Source organism: Carassius gibelio, chromosome B23 (genome assembly GCF_023724105.1).
Source record: "Carassius gibelio isolate Cgi1373 ecotype wild population from Czech Republic chromosome B23, carGib1.2-hapl.c, whole genome shotgun sequence".
Taxonomy (NCBI): Eukaryota; Metazoa; Chordata; class Actinopteri; order Cypriniformes; family Cyprinidae; genus Carassius; species Carassius gibelio.
The window spans coordinates 5097122-5114903 of NC_068418.1; the positions used below are offsets into that span (position 1 = coordinate 5097122).

The 17782-nt window shown below is 40.3% G+C and overlaps 1 protein-coding gene across 1 annotated transcript; it reads right to left on the reverse strand.

The window, feature by feature from the left end:
- Positions 1–1287: 1287 nt before the first annotated feature.
- LOC128011278 (protein tyrosine phosphatase domain-containing protein 1) lies at positions 1288–15505 on the reverse strand. The gene is made up of 10 exons (XM_052593506.1): positions 13855–15505; positions 13460–13494; positions 13009–13183; positions 12637–12717; positions 12433–12551; positions 12159–12296; positions 5073–6124; positions 2625–2807; positions 2369–2479; positions 1288–2295 (listed from the first exon to the last, which is right to left on the reverse strand). Exons 2-10 carry the CDS (start codon positions 13467–13469, stop codon positions 2200–2202), a joined length of 1965 nt encoding a protein of 654 aa, XP_052449466.1. The 5' UTR covers positions 13470–13494; positions 13855–15505; the 3' UTR covers positions 1288–2199.
- Positions 15506–17782: the final 2277 nt, after the last annotated feature.

The window sequence follows — 17782 nt, forward strand, 5'->3', positions numbered from 1 at the left end:
GTTCTTAGTACTGTGTTCTGTTACCTGATGATCCTCGACTGTCTTTCTGTTTTGTGATGGCTGTGCATGAGTCCCTTGTTTGTTCTGAACAGTTAAACTGAGCAGCGTTCTTCAGAAAAATCTTTAAGCTCCTGCAGATTCTTCAGTTTTCCAGCATCTTTGCATATTTGAACCCTTTCAAGCAGTGACTTTATGATTTTGAGATGCATCTTATCACACTGAGGACATTTGAGGGACTCAAACACAACAATTTAAAAAGATTCAAACATTCACTGATGCTCCAGAAGGAAACAAGATGCATTAAGAGCTGGGGGGTGAAAACTTTTGGAATTTGAAGATCAAGGTAAATTGTACTTAATTTGTGTACCGGGAAACATACAAGTATCTTCTGTTGCTTACGAAGGGCAGAACTAAATAAAAAAATATATATATTTCAACAAAATAAGACAAATTTGGCCATCTTCATCGTGTTCAAAAGTTTTCACCCCCTGCTCTTAATGCATCTTGTTTCCTTCTGGAGCATCAGTGAATGTTTGAATCTTTTTAAATAGTTGTGTTTGAGTCCCTCAAATGTCCTCAGTCTGAAAAGATGCATCTCAAAATCATAAAGTCACTGCTTGAAAGGGTTCAAATATGCAAAGATGCTGGAAAACTGAAGAATCTGCAGGAGCTGAAAGATTTTTCTGAAGAACGCTGCTCAGTTTAACTGTTCAGAACAAACAAGGGACTCATGCACAACCATCACAAAACAGAAAGACAGTCGAGGATCATCAGGTAACAGAACACAGTACTAAGAACCAAGGGTTCCCAAACTTTTGAGTGGGGTTATTTTAATAATTTCAGCATTTTTTTTGTCTTGTGGAATAAATGTTAAAATATTTTATGTACAATATCCTACTCAGGACAGTACTAAATAAAAAATAACATGCATTTAGTATGATCTCTCTTATTCTTTGAAAATTACTCATATTTTCACAGATTCTGCAAGGGGTGCCCAAATTTTCGATCCCCACTGTATATATGTACCTTATATATATATGCATATAAGAATGCTTGAAAATGTTCAAAAGTGATGATAAAGACATTTATAATGTTACAAAAGATTCATTTTTCTGATAAATGCTGTTCTTCTGAACTTTCTTTTAATCAAAGAAATCTGAAGAAAAAAATATACTCAACTGTTTTCAACATAATAATAATAATAATAATAATAAATGTTTTTTTGAGCATTAAATCATAATATTAGAATGATTTCTTAAGATTAAGTGACACTGAAGACTGGAGAAATGATGCTGAAAATACAGTTTTTATTATAATTTATAAATTACATTTTACAATATAGAAAAATATAAAGCAGTTATTTTAAATAGTAAAAATGTTTCACAAGATTACTGTGTTTGCTGTATTGTGGATCAGATAAATGCAGGCTTGGTGAGCAGAAGAGACTTCTTTAGAAACATGAGAGATGTGTCTGTTCAGAAAGGTTTGACTGGTCGTGTGTGAACAGACTTTGCTCAGTGTGGAGTCACCAGTGAGTGTGTGGGAATGTTTTTAGGTGGGCGCTGTTCTAGGGTCTCTGGTGGTCTGAAGTGTCCAGGCACGTGGTGTGCGACTCCTTGAGTTTAAACCTCCTCCGCTCATCACCAGATCAAAAATGGATACTCACTACCTCCAAAGAAAATCTTGACTTGAGCCCGAGGGTAAGACTAATGCTCCCAAAACTGATTTCAGTCCGTGTCATTGTTGGAAGAGATGTGGAACCGAGCACAGCAGGACGGTTCCAGAAATAAACCACTTTTCCTCTGTGCAATAAATCCAATCTCAGTTAGCCTTTACATCTTTATGCTAATGTAAAATGAAGATGAAGATTTCATTCCTAGTTGTGTGCAATCTAAGTATTTTATTACAAATAACTGTACAAACATTGTACAAAAATGGGAAGTTTAAGCAATGCTTTCAAGTATTAGCACTATGGCACATAACATACAGTTTACATCAATCAATTCACCACGTAAAACACATTTTCTAACTTCTAAAAATGGGATAATTATAATTCAGTCTATCTGTGGGCTAAATCACAAGCTGGATTCTTCATCTGAACCGAGAGCTGAGGAGCAAGCTCGTCTCTGACATTGGACACAGATGCAGATAAACTCATTCTCTTTGTAGTTAACTGTAGTTTAGTGATTGTTGCATGTGTTAGACCTCAAACTCGTTCCTCAAATGATGCAGAACAAGCTTCAAGACCCCGTTCATGATTTTGTGGACGCTCTTCCCACCATTGGTGTTTTTCATCTAAAGAGAGCACCACGGTAAATAAAAGTACTCATTTAACCATTTCAGGACATCTCAGAATGACACACAGTACCTTTGTGAAAGCTTTGGTCGCTCGCTCCAGGAAAGCACTCTCGATTTCCTCAGTTGTTGTCAGTAAATGAGCGAAACAGTCCAGAATGCACATCAAGGTTTCCCTGGAAGCCTGAAGATGGTAATAATAATAGATTCACATCATGGAACAAAGTTCAAATGTACTCATGAAATGCCTCTTGTTAGTAATATTGAGCCATACTAAGTTAAGAAAGTAAAGAAAGTATGAAAAAATAGGTCTGATATTTAAGACTGACCCTATCTAGGCAATTGAGCACAGTTTGGGGGTCCTGGCTGGTCTCTGTTAGTGTGTGAACATCATGAGCTGAGATGATTGGCTCTTTGAGCTGCTCCAGCCAGGACCACATGATTCCAGACAGAATAAATGGGTCTTTCTCCAAACACAGTCGCTCCCATGCACCTTGACGGTTAAGATCTGCCTGCAGAGAAGAATGAACAAATACAGAGCATCTGACCTAGGGTTTCTGAGTGTAAGATTAGTACATGATGTGATGTTTAGCCCGAGTGGACAACAACTAGGTCCATCATGCAGAGCTACCTGTCTTCAGTAAGCAGACTCAAACTTTACATGCTAAAGTCATTTAAAGAACTGGGATGCACAACAGTAGACCACATAACCCCCTGACCTGTTGGTTCTCTAGACGAAGCATTATATTAACACACAAATTCTGAATTGATAGTGCATATTATTCCACTTTTGTTGACTTTGATTGTGTCAAGTCGCTTTGAATAAAAGGGTCTGCTAAATGTAAATATAATCTTTAATGAAGAGGAGGTTTGGCTTGTGGTTGGTCTGGACCCGAGCATGAAGCAGAACTCAGAACTAAGATGTCATTCTGTCATGCAATCTCTCTAAAATGTTGAAGAGACAATGGCAACTTCATCTCCTGAAGAACAGTGGAAATAGTCTGCAGTCTTGTCTGAGACCATACACCAAGACCCCAAGATAAACAACCCAAATCTGATGGGATCAAGTGTGCCAGGTTTTCACAATGAAACCCACCCAACTGCTATGCAAAACTAGCCCAAAATTAGCCCAATGGTGTTTTGAGGGGGGTCCCCCAGTAAATGAATGCCACCTTATTGGGACATTAAAGCCCTCCATAACCCTACCTGTTACTTTATTTTCAACTTTTTGATGATTGACTTCATTTAAAAAAAAAAAAATAAAATGCCATTCTGATAAGATTTGAAAAGGAAGAAAAAAAGGGCAAAAGGCAAATTCATACCCAGGTCAAAAATGACTATGGCACATGTTTAACTATGCACCACTGGAGCTGATGTTAGAGCGACCATCTTTTGTATTGTTAATGAGCCCCAATCACACGCTGATGGGTGGAGTTAATCTACATAGCCAAAAATCCAGGCTATATGCACTTAACGTAAATTCAATTCATTTTTCAAGTTACGTGCAGTGGTTGGTTAAAGCAAGTCATTTAAAAAAAGTGCCTGTTGCTGACTATTTCAATCTAGCTGGTTTGGTGTCTCGTGCCACAAATCCAGTGATGCTGGCAGTGATGATAGAGTTTGCAAGACACATTTAAGTATTAGTAGGATTACTTGGAACCTCAACCAAGGTGGTACTATAAAAAGTATCAGGTACAAGCTACTGTACGCAGTGTTAAACCCCCAAAAGTGAGCAATACAGTGCAGTGGGAAAGCACCATTAGGTGCCCCTTGGTACAGTACACTGAACCCCCAGTAGGCAGCAACAATGGCGTGGTATGTGTGCACTTGGACTGGATAAATTCAGAGCACAAATTCTGAGTAGGGGTTACCATACTTGGCTACATGTCACAGCACTCTCTGGGATTGAAGTAAACCCTGACAACTGTGTCCCTCCAGGACCAGAGCTGCCAATCCCTACTTTAACTTTACAGGATAAGTTACTTCCAGTATAAAAAATTGCTGATAATTTACTTACCCCCATGTCATCCAAGATGCTCATGGCAGTCTTTCTTCAATTTGTAAAGAATCATTAATAAAAAATAAAAAAAATACCAGCTGAGGAATAAGGTTCATATCTACCCAAACAGTCATTTTCTAAAAAATAATAGAAAGGAAGATATTTATATACTTTTTAACCACTAATGCTCTGGGATGCTCGTCCATGACTTTGCATCACTTAACCACGTTGGAAAGGTCACGGATGACATAGGAATTTTTTTTTTTTTTTTTTTTTTTGTCAAGACCATTTGATTAAGACTTTACACGTTTGCTTCGTAAACACTGGGTTGGTATTTCTGCCTATTGGAAAATGACATATTGATTCACTAGATAAGAGCCTTTTTCATCTGCTGGGATCATGTAGCTCTTTTTGAAACTGCAGTTTGGACTTTTAATTGATGGGCCACCACTGAAGCCCACTATGGAGAAAAATCCTGGAATGTTTTCCTCAAAAACTTTCATTTCTTTTTGACTGAACATGAACATCTTTCATGACATGAGGGTGAGTAAATTATCAAGAAATGTTTATTCTGAAAGTGAACTAATCTTTTAATACTTTTTTATTTTTAAATGAGAATGTGACAAATTAAAAAAATGAGAGTACACATAAAGCCAATAAAAATGAACAAACAACAAGGGAATGTACCAAAACCAAAGACAGATGTAAGAATAAACACTGAATTTAATACTTAAATACATCTTTAATACTTTCTTAGTAAATCAGTACATGCACTTACCTGCCAAGTAGACACCTTCTGAATTTGCTCCTTCTCTCCATCCTTCTCGAGGTCTACTGCAAGGGACTGAGCCACCAGGAGGTGACGAGACTCCAGAGACAGCTCGGACTGGACAGTGATGAAGGGCACCTCCGAATGCTCTTTCTCAATGTGTTGAGCCTCGTCAGGGTCAGTGCTTTGCTTGCAGTCTCTCCTCCAGTAGGCCAGTATTCTTGCGATGTTCGTGGTGCTTTTCTCATCTGAAACGCCTAGAGATTGGCTTCGCTGCAGGACAGACTGCCTCCTGGTTTTGAGCAGTGGAGATCCTTCTGTCTGATCCATAAGAGTTTTCAGCTCCCATATATTGCTGGTTGAGCTGTAGATGTAATTGTTCTTACAAGCCCCCAGAGAAGGAGCGACATAGTTCTGGGAAACACAGTTGAAAGCTCCCAGCTGATCGTTGATGGTAGTTGAGTGGATGCTGGCTAAAACCCCGAGAGGGTTATCCGAGAGGTTTAAAGACGCTGCTAACCTCTGGAGGTCAGACTCGCTGTAGCTGAGGCTCTTACGGACATAGTAAAGAGGTTGTGTGTTGCCTCTGTTGGCTCTGGGTAGACCTGGAAGACGGGGACTGATCAGAGTCATCCCATTTCCCCAAATCTCTCTGTTTAACTGATACACTGAACTCTCATTTAAAGTTTTCTCTACCACCGATGTGACGTCAGGAACCTCGACAATGTCCTCCTCGATAACCTGGCGATTCTCTGCGATGTCCAGTAGGAGTCTGCAGATGAGAGGGACGAGCTTTGGCACGTATCTCAACTTCCGAGCCTCATATCCATGCAGTATATGTTTTTGGCGGATCAAGTATTGTGAAAGAGTAACAGGCGGCGCTCTAGGCTCAGCGTTAGCAAACACATTCCTTAGCGGAACCAGGAACTGAGCAAACTGCCTGACACAATGGAGCTGTCCTCTAGTCTGGATAGAGTTGGGTCGTTTGCTTCGAACTAACAGAATGGCTTGGTCTGCTGTCATCTGTGTGGTGAACAAGAAGAAACAGGCCAGCAACACACCTATAAGAACAACATGTAAAAAGAGTCAGTATCCAGCTAGTGGACATATCGTAATGATGCAATTTGATTGCAAACATTTAAGTGTAGGTTACTACATGATTGAAAACTGTTTTTTTTTTGTTTTTTTTGTCGTTGTTGTTTTCTTTATTTGAGAGGACAGTCAGTGAGAGACAGGGATCAGGAAAGCATTCAGTAGAGAATGACACTAGCTTTTAAAGGGGTCATGAACTGCATTTTTATTTTGTACTATTCTCTGAGGTCCCCTTATAATGTTGTCAAGATTTTACATGAAAAACATCATAATTTAGTCCTATTTTTAACCCCCTCATCAGAAGCTCTGTATAAATAGGAGTAGTGGATTGTAGACTCAGAAGTAAACGCCCACTGCTGTGATTGGCCAATAGTTGTATACTTCACAGCCTAAATCCTTCATTGATGGACGCTGCTGTGATTTAGGTTAAAAATGCATAAATAACTTGATACATGTCAAACGATCTGTAATAACAGACAGAGCAATAGCGACCACATAATAAAATCAGTTACTCACACTTGGGAGTTGTGACATTACTATCGGATCCAGTACACACAGCACAGCATTATCTTTTAGTTTCAATCTTTCTGAAAATCCTGCCTCAAATTGTGCCTTGTTTGAAAATAAATTCACCATAAAATTAAGTGAACAAATGACCGAGTTCTTACTAATGCAATCTGGATCTTCATTAAATATATAGAAAATTTAGTAAATTCACTCTTTGCTAATGTTGGATCAGAAGGAAGGTTGTATTTCCACAACTTGGGACTGAACAGCGTCTTGTTGTCTTCGAAGCATCTTTATCGTTTGGTTCCTGCAATCGCCTCTCTTAAGCAGGGCTAAACAGTAATCAATGTATTAATCTTTATTAAAGAGTTTGGTGATTTTACATCCGAGTTAGTTCTGGCTGCAGATAAAGTTTTAATAGTTGGTGATTTTAATATCCATGTTGATAATGAAAAAGATGAATTGGGATCAGCATTTATAGACATTCTGAACTCTATTGGTGTTAGACAACATGTTTCAGGACCTACTCATTGTCGAAATCATACTCTAGATTTAACACTGTCACATGGAATTGATGTTGATAAGTGTTGAAATTATGCAGCCAATTGATGATATCTCAGATCAATTTAGTTTTGAGCAAACTTCATAAAGCCAAAACTATAAATTATACTTCTTGTTACAAGTATGGAAGAACCATCACTTCTACCACAAAAGACTCCTTTTTAAGTTATCTTCCTGATGTATCCAAATTACTTAGCATATCTAAAACCTCAGAACAACTTGATGATGTAACAGAAACTATGGACTCTCTCTTTTCTAGCATTTTAAATACAGTTGCTCCTTTACGCTTAAGGAAGGTTAAGGAAAACAGTTTGACAACAAGGTATAATGAGCATACTCACACCCTAAAGAGAGCAGCCCGAAAAATGGACCGCAGCTGGAGGAAAACAAAACTAGAGGTATTTCGTATTGCTAAAAAGTAACCTATCCTACAGAAAAGCATTAAAAACTGCTAGATCTGATTACTTTTCTTCTCTTTTAGAAGAAAACAAACATAACCCCAGGTATTTATTCAATACAGTGGCTAAATTAACGAAAAATAAAGCCTCAACAAGTGTTGACATTTCCCAACGCCACAACAGTAATGACTTTATGAATTACTTTACTTCTAAAATCGATACTATTGAAGATAAAATTGTAACCATTCAGCCGTCAGCTACAGTATCGCATCAGACAGTGCACTATAGACCCCCTGAGGAACAGTTCCACTCATTCTCTACTATAGGAGAGGAAGAATTGTATAAACTTGTTAAATCATCTAAACCAACAACATGTATGTTAGACCCTATACCATCTAAGCTCCTAAAAGAGGTGCTTCCAGAAGTCATAGATCCTCTTCTGGCTATTATTAATCCTCATTGTCATTAGGATATGTCCCCAAAACCTTCAAACTGGCTATTATTAAGCCTCTCATCAAAAAACCACAACTTGACCCCAAAGAACTAGTTAATTATAGACCAATCTCGAATCTCCCTTTTCTGTCCAAGATACTAGAAAAGGTGGTCTCTTACAATTATATTCCTTCTTAGAGAAAAATGGTATATGTGAGGATTTCCAGTCAGGATTTAGACCGTATCATAGTACTGAGACTGCTCTCCTTATAGTTACAAATTTCCTGCTCTTATCATCTGATCGTGGGTGTATCTCTCTTTTAGTTTTATTGGATATTAGTGCTGCGTTTGACACAATTGACCACAGCATTCTTTTGCATAGACTTGAACACTTTGTTGGCATCAGTGGAAGTGCATTAGCATAGTTTAAATCGTACTTATATGACCACCATCAGTTCGTAGCAGTGAATGAAGATGTATCATATCGATCACAAGTGCAGTATGGAGTGCCTCAAGGCTCAGTACTAGGGCCGCTACTCTTCACGCATTATATGTTACCCTTGGGAGATATCATCAGGAAACATGGTGTTAGCTTTCACTGTTATGCTGATGATACTCAGCTCTATATTTCTTCGCGGCCCGGTGAAACACAACAATTTGAGAAACGAATTGAATGCATAGTCGATATAAAAAATAGAGTTGTTCCGATTCCGATACTAGTATCGGAAATATCTCCGATACCACAACAAATTCTGGCATCGGCATCGGCGAGTACATGAACCCATATACCGATCCGATACCATTTTCTTAAAAAAGACCTAGTTATGACCGCAAGCTTTGCCTAACCGCTGCACGGTTCTTCTTCGCTGCTCAAAATGCATTGAAAACACAGGAAGTTGTGCTGTGTTGCCACAAGCAACCCCTGTTTAGAGCAGCGAAGAAGAAATGAAAACGCGTTAGCAGCCCTTATCTATATATGACTGGATCACTCATCACATTCTAAACTGCCAAAAGACAGTGAAGCCGCTACTATATTATAGATCAGTGGTTAGCAGTATGTCTCTGTAGTACCGGTAGTTACAGACTCTCGAGTATATTCAGTACCGGCAACTGCGTTCAGTCGCTTCCGTGTAAGTCAAAACGCAGGGCTCCAGACAGTAGCCGAATATATACTAGTGTCTGTGAATATTAAACTGCAAAATACTATTTAAATATTACTCCCGCAAAATCTACATCTCTGTGGGTGACTGGCACAGATGCGCGAGAGCTCGCTGTTTTGTAGTCTCTGCTGTGTGTCATGAGGACACGAACGCATAAACCGTCACTTCATGAGAATTTACCGTTTCATTTGAGAATACTGTCATATCATAAACACAGACACTCAAAGATCTTCATGGCAGCCCATTAAAATAAATGTTTGGTTTACATGAGTAAATTGACAATATATAAAGCTACTGTTGTAGCCTACAGTAATAATAATACATCTCTATAATAATAATAATTATGCCTAGATGGTTGCTTGTTTTTTACTTGTTTTTTACTTGTTAGAGATTATCTGATTAATAGATCTTTTTTTATATTCCTAGACTTATTTGTTGCAGTTTTTTTATACAGTTATATTGTAAAACTTAAATACCTTTTTTAGTTTGCGGTGTTAGATTTTTGGCTGCATTTGAAGTTCTTTTTTGCATAAGAAAATAAATAATACTGTCAAATTCATGTTAGATAATAAAAATACTGTAATAAATACAGTAGTTCACCATGTATTTGTTCATGTTTTATTGAGGGATCTGTCTGAAGCACACCATAAAAAAATTCTAGCAATTTACACAGGGCTAGTAGTATATACAGCTGTATATACAGATATACACCCAGGTATCGGATCAGTACTCGGTATCGGCCGATACCCTGAGCCCAGGTATCGGAATCGGTATCGGGAAGAGAAAAAGGGTATCGGAACATCTCTAATAAAAAACTGGATGACGAGTAATTTCTTACTGCTAAATTCTGAAAAAACAGAGGTGTTAATTATAGGACCTAAAAACTCTGGCTAAGACTTGACTAGAACACTGTCTAAGACTTGATGGTTGCTCTGTCAATTCTTCGTCATCAGTTAGGAACCTAGGTGTGTTTTTGATCGCAATCTTTCCTTAGAAAGCCACGTTTCTAGAATTTGTAAAACTGCATTTTTCCATCTCAAAAATATATCTAAATTACGGCCTATGCTCTCAATGTCAAACACAGGAATTTTAATCCATGCATTTATGACCTCAAGGTTAGATTATTGTAATGCTTTATTGGGTGGTTGTTCTGCATGCTTAGTAAACAAACTACAGCTAGTCCAAAATGCAACAGCAAGAGTTCTTACTAGAACCAGGAAGTATGACCATATTAGCCCGGTCCTGTCCACACTGCACTGGCTCCCTATCAAACATCGTATAGATTTTAAAATATTGCTTATTACTTATAAAGCCCTGTATGGTTTAGCACCTCAGTATTTGAATTAGCTCCTTTTACATAATAATCCTCTATGTCTGCTACGTTCTCAAAACTCAGGCAATTTGGTAATACCTAGAATATCAAAATCAACTGCGAGCTGCAGATCCTTCTCCTATTTGGCGCCTAAACTCTGGAATAACCTACCTAACATTGTTCGGGAGGCAGACACACTCTTGCAGTTTAAATGTAGATTAAAAACCCACCCCTTTAACCTGGCTTACACATAACATACTAATATGCTTTTAATATTCAAATCCGTTTAAGGATTTTTAGTCTACATTAATTAGGTAAACCGGAATCGGGAACACTTCCCATAACACCCTATGTACTTGCTACATCATTAGAAGAATGGCATCTATGCTAATATAAGTCTGTTTCTCTCTTATTCCGATGTCACCGTAGCCACCAGATCCAGTACGTATCCAGATCAGAGGGTCACTGCAGTCACCCGGATCCAGTACGTATCCAGACCAGATGGTGGATCAGCACCTAGAAAGGACCTCTACTGCCCTGAAAGACAGCGGAGACCAGGACAACTAGAGCCCCAGATACAGATCCCCTGTAAAGACCTTGTCTCAGAGGACCACCAGGACAAGACCACAAGAAACAGATGATTCTTCTGCACAATCTGATTTTTCTGCAGCCTGGATTTAAACTACTGGTTTAATCTGGTCAGAGGAGAACTGGCCCCCCAACTGAGCCTGGTTTCTCCCAAGGTTTTTTTCTCCATTCTGTCACCGATGGAGTTTCGGTTCCTTGCCGCTGTCGCCTCTGGCTTGCTTAGTTGGGGACACTTCATCTACAGCGATATCGTTGACTTGATTGCAAATAAATGCACAGACACTATTTAAACTGAACAGAGATGACATAACTGAATTCAATGATGAATTGCCTTTAACTGTCATTTTGCATTATTGACACACTGTTTTCCTAATGAATGTTGTTCAGTTGCTTTGAAGAAATGTATTTTGTTTAAAGCGCTATATAAATAAAGGTGACTTGACATGACATGTAGAATCGGTGGGCGGAGCTAAACAGGCAGTGATGTAGAATCGGTGGGCAGGGTTAAGCAGTAATCGATGTAGAATCGGTGGGCAGGGTTAAGCAGTAATCGATGTAGAATCGGTGGGCGGTGCTTAAAAGACAGTAATGTAGAATCAGTGGGCGGGGCTAAACAGCAGCGATGTACTGTTGGTGTTGATGGTCTCCTGTGGACGTGGTGCTAGTCCACACTTTTACATCATAGAACATTCCATAAGCTGCTGTTTCGGCAGACTACCTTCAATCTAAGCTGTTTTTAGACTAACAAGAAAGCGATGAGTTCTGAAACTTACAGGATGTTTTTATAGTACAATGACCTCTTATTTGTCAAAAGATCAAGGGAACTTCGGTTTCTCAGTTCATGACCCCTTTAACTAAAGCGACTTATGGCTGCATTATTATCCAGAAAATCCCTCAGGAGTATCATGGGGTTAAGTGTGCTGCTTGAGGACAGAATTATAATAATAGTTCATGGCTGCTTGTAAGGATCAAACCAGCAACCTATAAATCAGGTGTGTTTATTAAATTATAAATATATTTTTTAACATATAAAACAGAACTGTACCTGTTCTGCCAAGCCCTGCATGACAGTGAACAGCCATCTTGCCTTCTTGGATGGCAAAACACATGACTTTGACCATATCCAAGATGGATGTGAGAGATGCCACACCATAGTCATTCCATCTAAAGTTGTAGAAATATACTAAAATAGAGCAACAAGAGTACCTTTACAACCTGAAAACATAAGAACAACTCAATGTGTCAAGAAGATTCTTTATATTACATGGGCAAAATACATATTAATACAAAGTTAGGTAGAATCAGACAGCATCACTCACTGCCAGCCTCCATGAATGTCTCCGGTCGATACGTGAAGCCGCTCTGGGGATCCAGTGGGTTTCCACAGCTGGCATGTTCACCAGGGCACTGGAGGTTAATAACTGTCTTCAAACCACATCTTAACACGACGAAACAGCTAATTATAAAAGTGTACCAAACACATACTCCAGAACCAGATTTATTTTTACAATCATTGGTTTTACCTCAAAAACTGGTCTATAACGCCAAATTTTTCAATGATGTCAGTGGAAGGGCGGGCCATGGCCAGCAGATTATCAGTGATCCTAAGGAGAAACAGAAAAGCCATGTGTCGAACTAATCCATTCGTACCTGCTGTTATTGCATAAAACTTTGGGGATGTAAAAGCAAGCCTTTGGTGATCGGTTGACTTTCTGAAGAGGAAACATTTTGGGGGAAAGAAACACATTATTTTTGTAACCCTGTTTGGCATAAAGAAAAATGTGATGTGAGACCTCAACAATCCGAGAAGCTTTGGTTCATAAGACTGCCAGAGGCTTAACCTCAGTTGGAAAAGGCCACGTTTAAGTAAACAGGTGTTAGTGCATGACGTGTACCAGGACGAGTAGATTCCTCTGATGGCCTGATCGTCTTCACTCCAGTGTGAAGGGTCCTCATACTTGCAGGCCAGTCCACCACATCCCATGGAGCACTGCATATGATAGGGGATCACGTAACACAGCACCTCTTGAACCATCGTGTATTTGGCTCTGGGAACCCTGGAACCCGTCACTTTAAGAATCAAACACACATGATCTACTTAGAAACTCAGGAGATTCTGATCACTCTCAAAGTGTCTCCTCGGGTGAGCAAAACCATTAACCAACCGATGAGTTCTGCAATATAGATGTCAAACAGACAAGCAGAAAGGAAATCTTTGTTGCTTTACTGATTACATTAGGAAATAGAAATGTCTTTTAAATGTAAAAGGCGAGAGGACAAAGTCAAATAAAGTGTAACTGTGTTCTGATGATTATTACTTGAAGTTTAGGTTTTGCCATTCCTTACCAAAGTCCATGATACTTCCTCCTCCATGGCATTATCTGTTTGAGCACAGGATAAATGAATGAGCTCTACTGACATCAACGACTAGTAAGGTTTATTTGAAGTTGTTGCTTATACTCAATTAAAGCTGCATTCATCAGGAATACAGTAAAAACAATAAGATCAATTTTCAGCTTCATTACTTCAGCACACAATTCCTCAGAAATCATTATAATTTGCTGATATAATGACCAAGAAACATTTCTTATGTTATTATAAAAAACAATATAAAAAATTGTTTGCTGTATATTTTTTGGGATTTCAGTTCTTATTATAGTAAATATAATATATACATTTTTAATTAATATTAATATTATAGTTTTTTTTAATAATGAGAATGAGTTGTGATTATTACTCACCCAAAAAACTGCTAGAGAAAATCAACTTTACTTTCTCTTCGATCCACTGAATCCACAGCTGAACTGATAACGTGTCCCTCAATCATACACTCAAACGACTCTCTTTCATTTATTTTGTCTTCCTTTAAGATGCAACATCGTCCTGCTCATTTTCAAACAGTTGGCGTCTAAGTGAATTCTGCTGTTCTGTGCTCACATCAAGCCAAAGAGTGAATAAAGCAGCCGGAGACTTACCACCTAATCCACTTACTCCTGAAATAGCCCATTTCTCTGACCCCTGACCTCACAGACAGAGAGCTGCACTCTACTCATCCCAGTCATGCATTTCACTTTCATTACAAAACACAAAACCTTCTCAGTCTTTAATTTTTACAAAAATTGTACTACTTAAAAGACATTTTCAGCAATCCCAACATTTTTTTGTTTGTTGTTGTTGTGGTTTATGGTTCTAAATTAATTGCAAACATGCTAGTTACTTGTTAATCATGCTAGCAACATGCTAATCATGATGCTTCAGGCTTTTACAACTGCTTTAAACTCTCAGACTACGCTTTCTCAAGCCAAAAAAAAGTTTGTCTTGACGAACTTGATATACTTCTACAATTAAAAAAAAAAGGGCTCTAATATTTGATTGCTCTAATCTTTTTCTATATTTACATAATTAAAAAATTCTTGCAATGTGTACTATGTAAAGCAGATTCTTGTTATAGCACTTGCATATCATTACTCTTTTGTTGATTTTGATTTCTGGCATTGTCCTCATTTGTAAGTGGATGAAAGCGTCTGCTAAATGTAAATGTAATTCAACCCACCAAAAAGCACGTAACTGAAAACGACAATGAGGTGAGGCTCTCAAAGCTTTCCAGACTGATGGATTTACAGCCAATCTGATTAAAGGAGAGTCTCCTAAGTAGGAAGTTATCAAACAGGTGACGCACTGCTGCTCCATCACTGCATCAGAGATGATGGCTGTCCTTACAACACATACATGCACTTTGAATAAATCAAACCGTTTTGAGGTTGTACTGTTGTACTATAGATGACATTAATAATCATTAGATGCTGCAAACCAGTAATGGAAACCCTGATTGGCCCTCTGAAGTGTCACTGATGAGAACTTCATGTCAGTCATCATATTCCCCCCCGTGCTGTAATAATCATATCAGTGCAAACGGATCTGTCCACTCAGTTCACACAAACAACCCTCTGTTTTACACACTTGTTAAAATGAAGAGGAAACTCACCCTAATGAGAATGAAGCACTCTCTTCTGCTCTAGAACAAGTAAACATATTCAGTTTTCAAGAAATAGCCATGGAAAGGTCTCGGAGAGAATGATACTGAAAGGATGAATGCAGTGCCATTTGTCTGGATGTGAATTGAGCGTGTGTTACAGTGAGGACACAGATTACTAGGGTTTACTTGTTTCCAATAAAGTCCATCATCAAACTCTGGGCAAAGCTGGAAAATCACATTAAGGGCTTCACTGGTGAGATTAGTGTGTCATTGAGAATGCCCTCAAACTCATTTACACGCCTTCACACTGTCACAAACTACACAGGCTTGCTCATTTTATCTTGACGGGAGACTGCTCAGACTCCACACGCTTCATGTGGACACTCTTCTTCTTGTGACTCCCTCATAAAGAAAGATTTCAGTCAGTATGGATCATTATAATAAGACTCGGTGATTAAGATGTGTAATTTAATTTTTATTTTTAAATGGAACTGGACATTAAGTTTATTGAACATTAAGATAAAATGTAAAAAGATATGTAAGAAAGTTTGCATATGAGTAACATATTTGATTTGTCATGCTTTTACGGCTGATATAGTGTGATACAGGTGAATATGGAGCTCATTCTCAAGGATTAAAGTTAAACACCTCATTTACATTCAGAGGCCCAAAATGAATACATTTGCTGCCGATGCAGAGATTTATATGGACAAGAGATGTGAAACTAAATTCTGACACTTGTAAATTAGATCTTTATAACAGTAGAGCAGGTGTCACAGTAGTGTGTGTTTGCCCCTGTGACCCAGTTTCTGTCTCCCGTGTTTGGTTTGATTAGTTCCCAGATGTGTCTATTTTATTCCCCACGTGTTCCATGTCCCTGTTAATTTAGTCATTCCATCCACCTGTGTTTCCCCAATTATCCCATGTACTTAAGCCTTGTCCTTTCAGTTCAGTTTTGTTGGGTCTACAAACTACTTACGTGTGTCTTCCTCTGAGTTCCATGTGGGATCTCCCCTGTGGTGGATTTAATAAAGCCTTATTTCGTTTATCCTCGGCTCCGTGTTCCTTCCGGCAGCATTACGTAACAGAAGACCCGACCCAAAAAGTTTAAAATTGCATGTTTTTCCTCCGTTTTGTTTTCATTTTTTTTTCAGTCTTTTCTTTCCGTAGTGTGTCGATGGATCCACTCTCTCGCCCAAAAATTCTTCCTCCTCCTGCTGGAGCAGGAAGGACGTTCTCCTGAGGACCATACCAGACTGTTTCTTCTGCTAGCGAATGCCACCAGCTACCCAGACCACGCGCTCTGCACCTTCTATAACGCCAGCCTGAACTCCAAGTGCAGAGCGTTGTCGTCCGAAGATGGTCCTCAGGAGGAATTCGCCGCATTCGTGGAGCGGACTCTGGCGAGAAATGGGTCACATCTCACCATCTGCCCCATGAAGGATCTCGCCAGTTCCACTCCGGACCCAGAGACCAGCCAGCCACCATCAGGCCGCACGGAGCCAGAGCCCACCGCAGCCGCAGAGCCCGAGACATTTACGGACAGTAAGCAGGACCTCGAGAGCGCCACTGACCAGGTGTGTGAGCCGGCAACACCGTGCATCGTGTGAGTCTTAGTGGAGATCGAGGGCATGGAGGAAAGCCCTGCCCACACTTCCGAACTGAGGGTGAGCTGTATCCGGTGTCGGGAAATGTGGAGCAGCTTATGGATCTAATGGACTGGTCAATGGAGGTAATACCTAATTTTCCTGTTTCTCCACTGGTTCCGTCCAGCCCTAATCCCCCTGTATACCCTCTCAGTCTCCCACTCCTACCTCCTCCAGTCATTTCCTCTGCTCCATTTCCGCTGGTTCTGCCCAGCCCTGAATCTTCTGCTTCTCCGCTGGTTCTGCCCAGCTCTGAATCTTCTGTGTCTCCTGTATTCCCTCTCAGCCTCCCTCTCCCACCTCCTCCTAAACCTGCCAGTCCCTCTGCTCCACTTCTGCTGGTTCCGTCCAGCCCTGATCCTCCTATTTTTCCTCCCATCCTTCCTCTCTCTCCTCCTAGACCAGCCAGTTCCTCGTCATCCCTGCTGGTGCCAGTCAGTCCTGCAGCTCACCCTCAGTCCGCACAATCTGGGCACGATGGTTCACCGCTGGACTGCCAGTCTCCGGCCCTGCCTTGGCGTGTTAAGGCCCTGTCTTCGCCTCCAGCCTCCGAGCCCTGGACTCCTCCTTGGTCATTCGACCCAGCAGCTCCGCCTTGGCTCTTAGCTCCCTCGACTCCACCGTGGCCTGGCATCCCACCTGCTCCACCGGGCTCCCTCATCCCTCTGGCTCCACCTTGGTCAGTCATCGACCATCCGCCGCCTCGGGACTCCATTCCTCTGATTTCACCTCGTCACTCCATCCCTCCGGGCTCTGTCAGGCTCCTCCTTCCCTCTGGTTCCACCTCCATCCTGGGTCGCTCCGACTCCACAGCGGTCTTCCAGGACTCCGCCTCCGCCTTGGTCGCCTGAGCCTTCTGCTCCACCTAGGCCCTCCGTCACCCTGGCTCTGCGGTTGTGCTGCTCCATCTTGGGCTCCTCACCCACCGGTGCAGTCTGTCGGCCCCCTGGTGTCATCGGCCATGGCTTCACCATGGCTCCTCCCGCCGTCGACTCCACCATGGATCTCCGTCCTGGCCTCCCTGGCTCCTTCCTCCGTTGTCCCTGT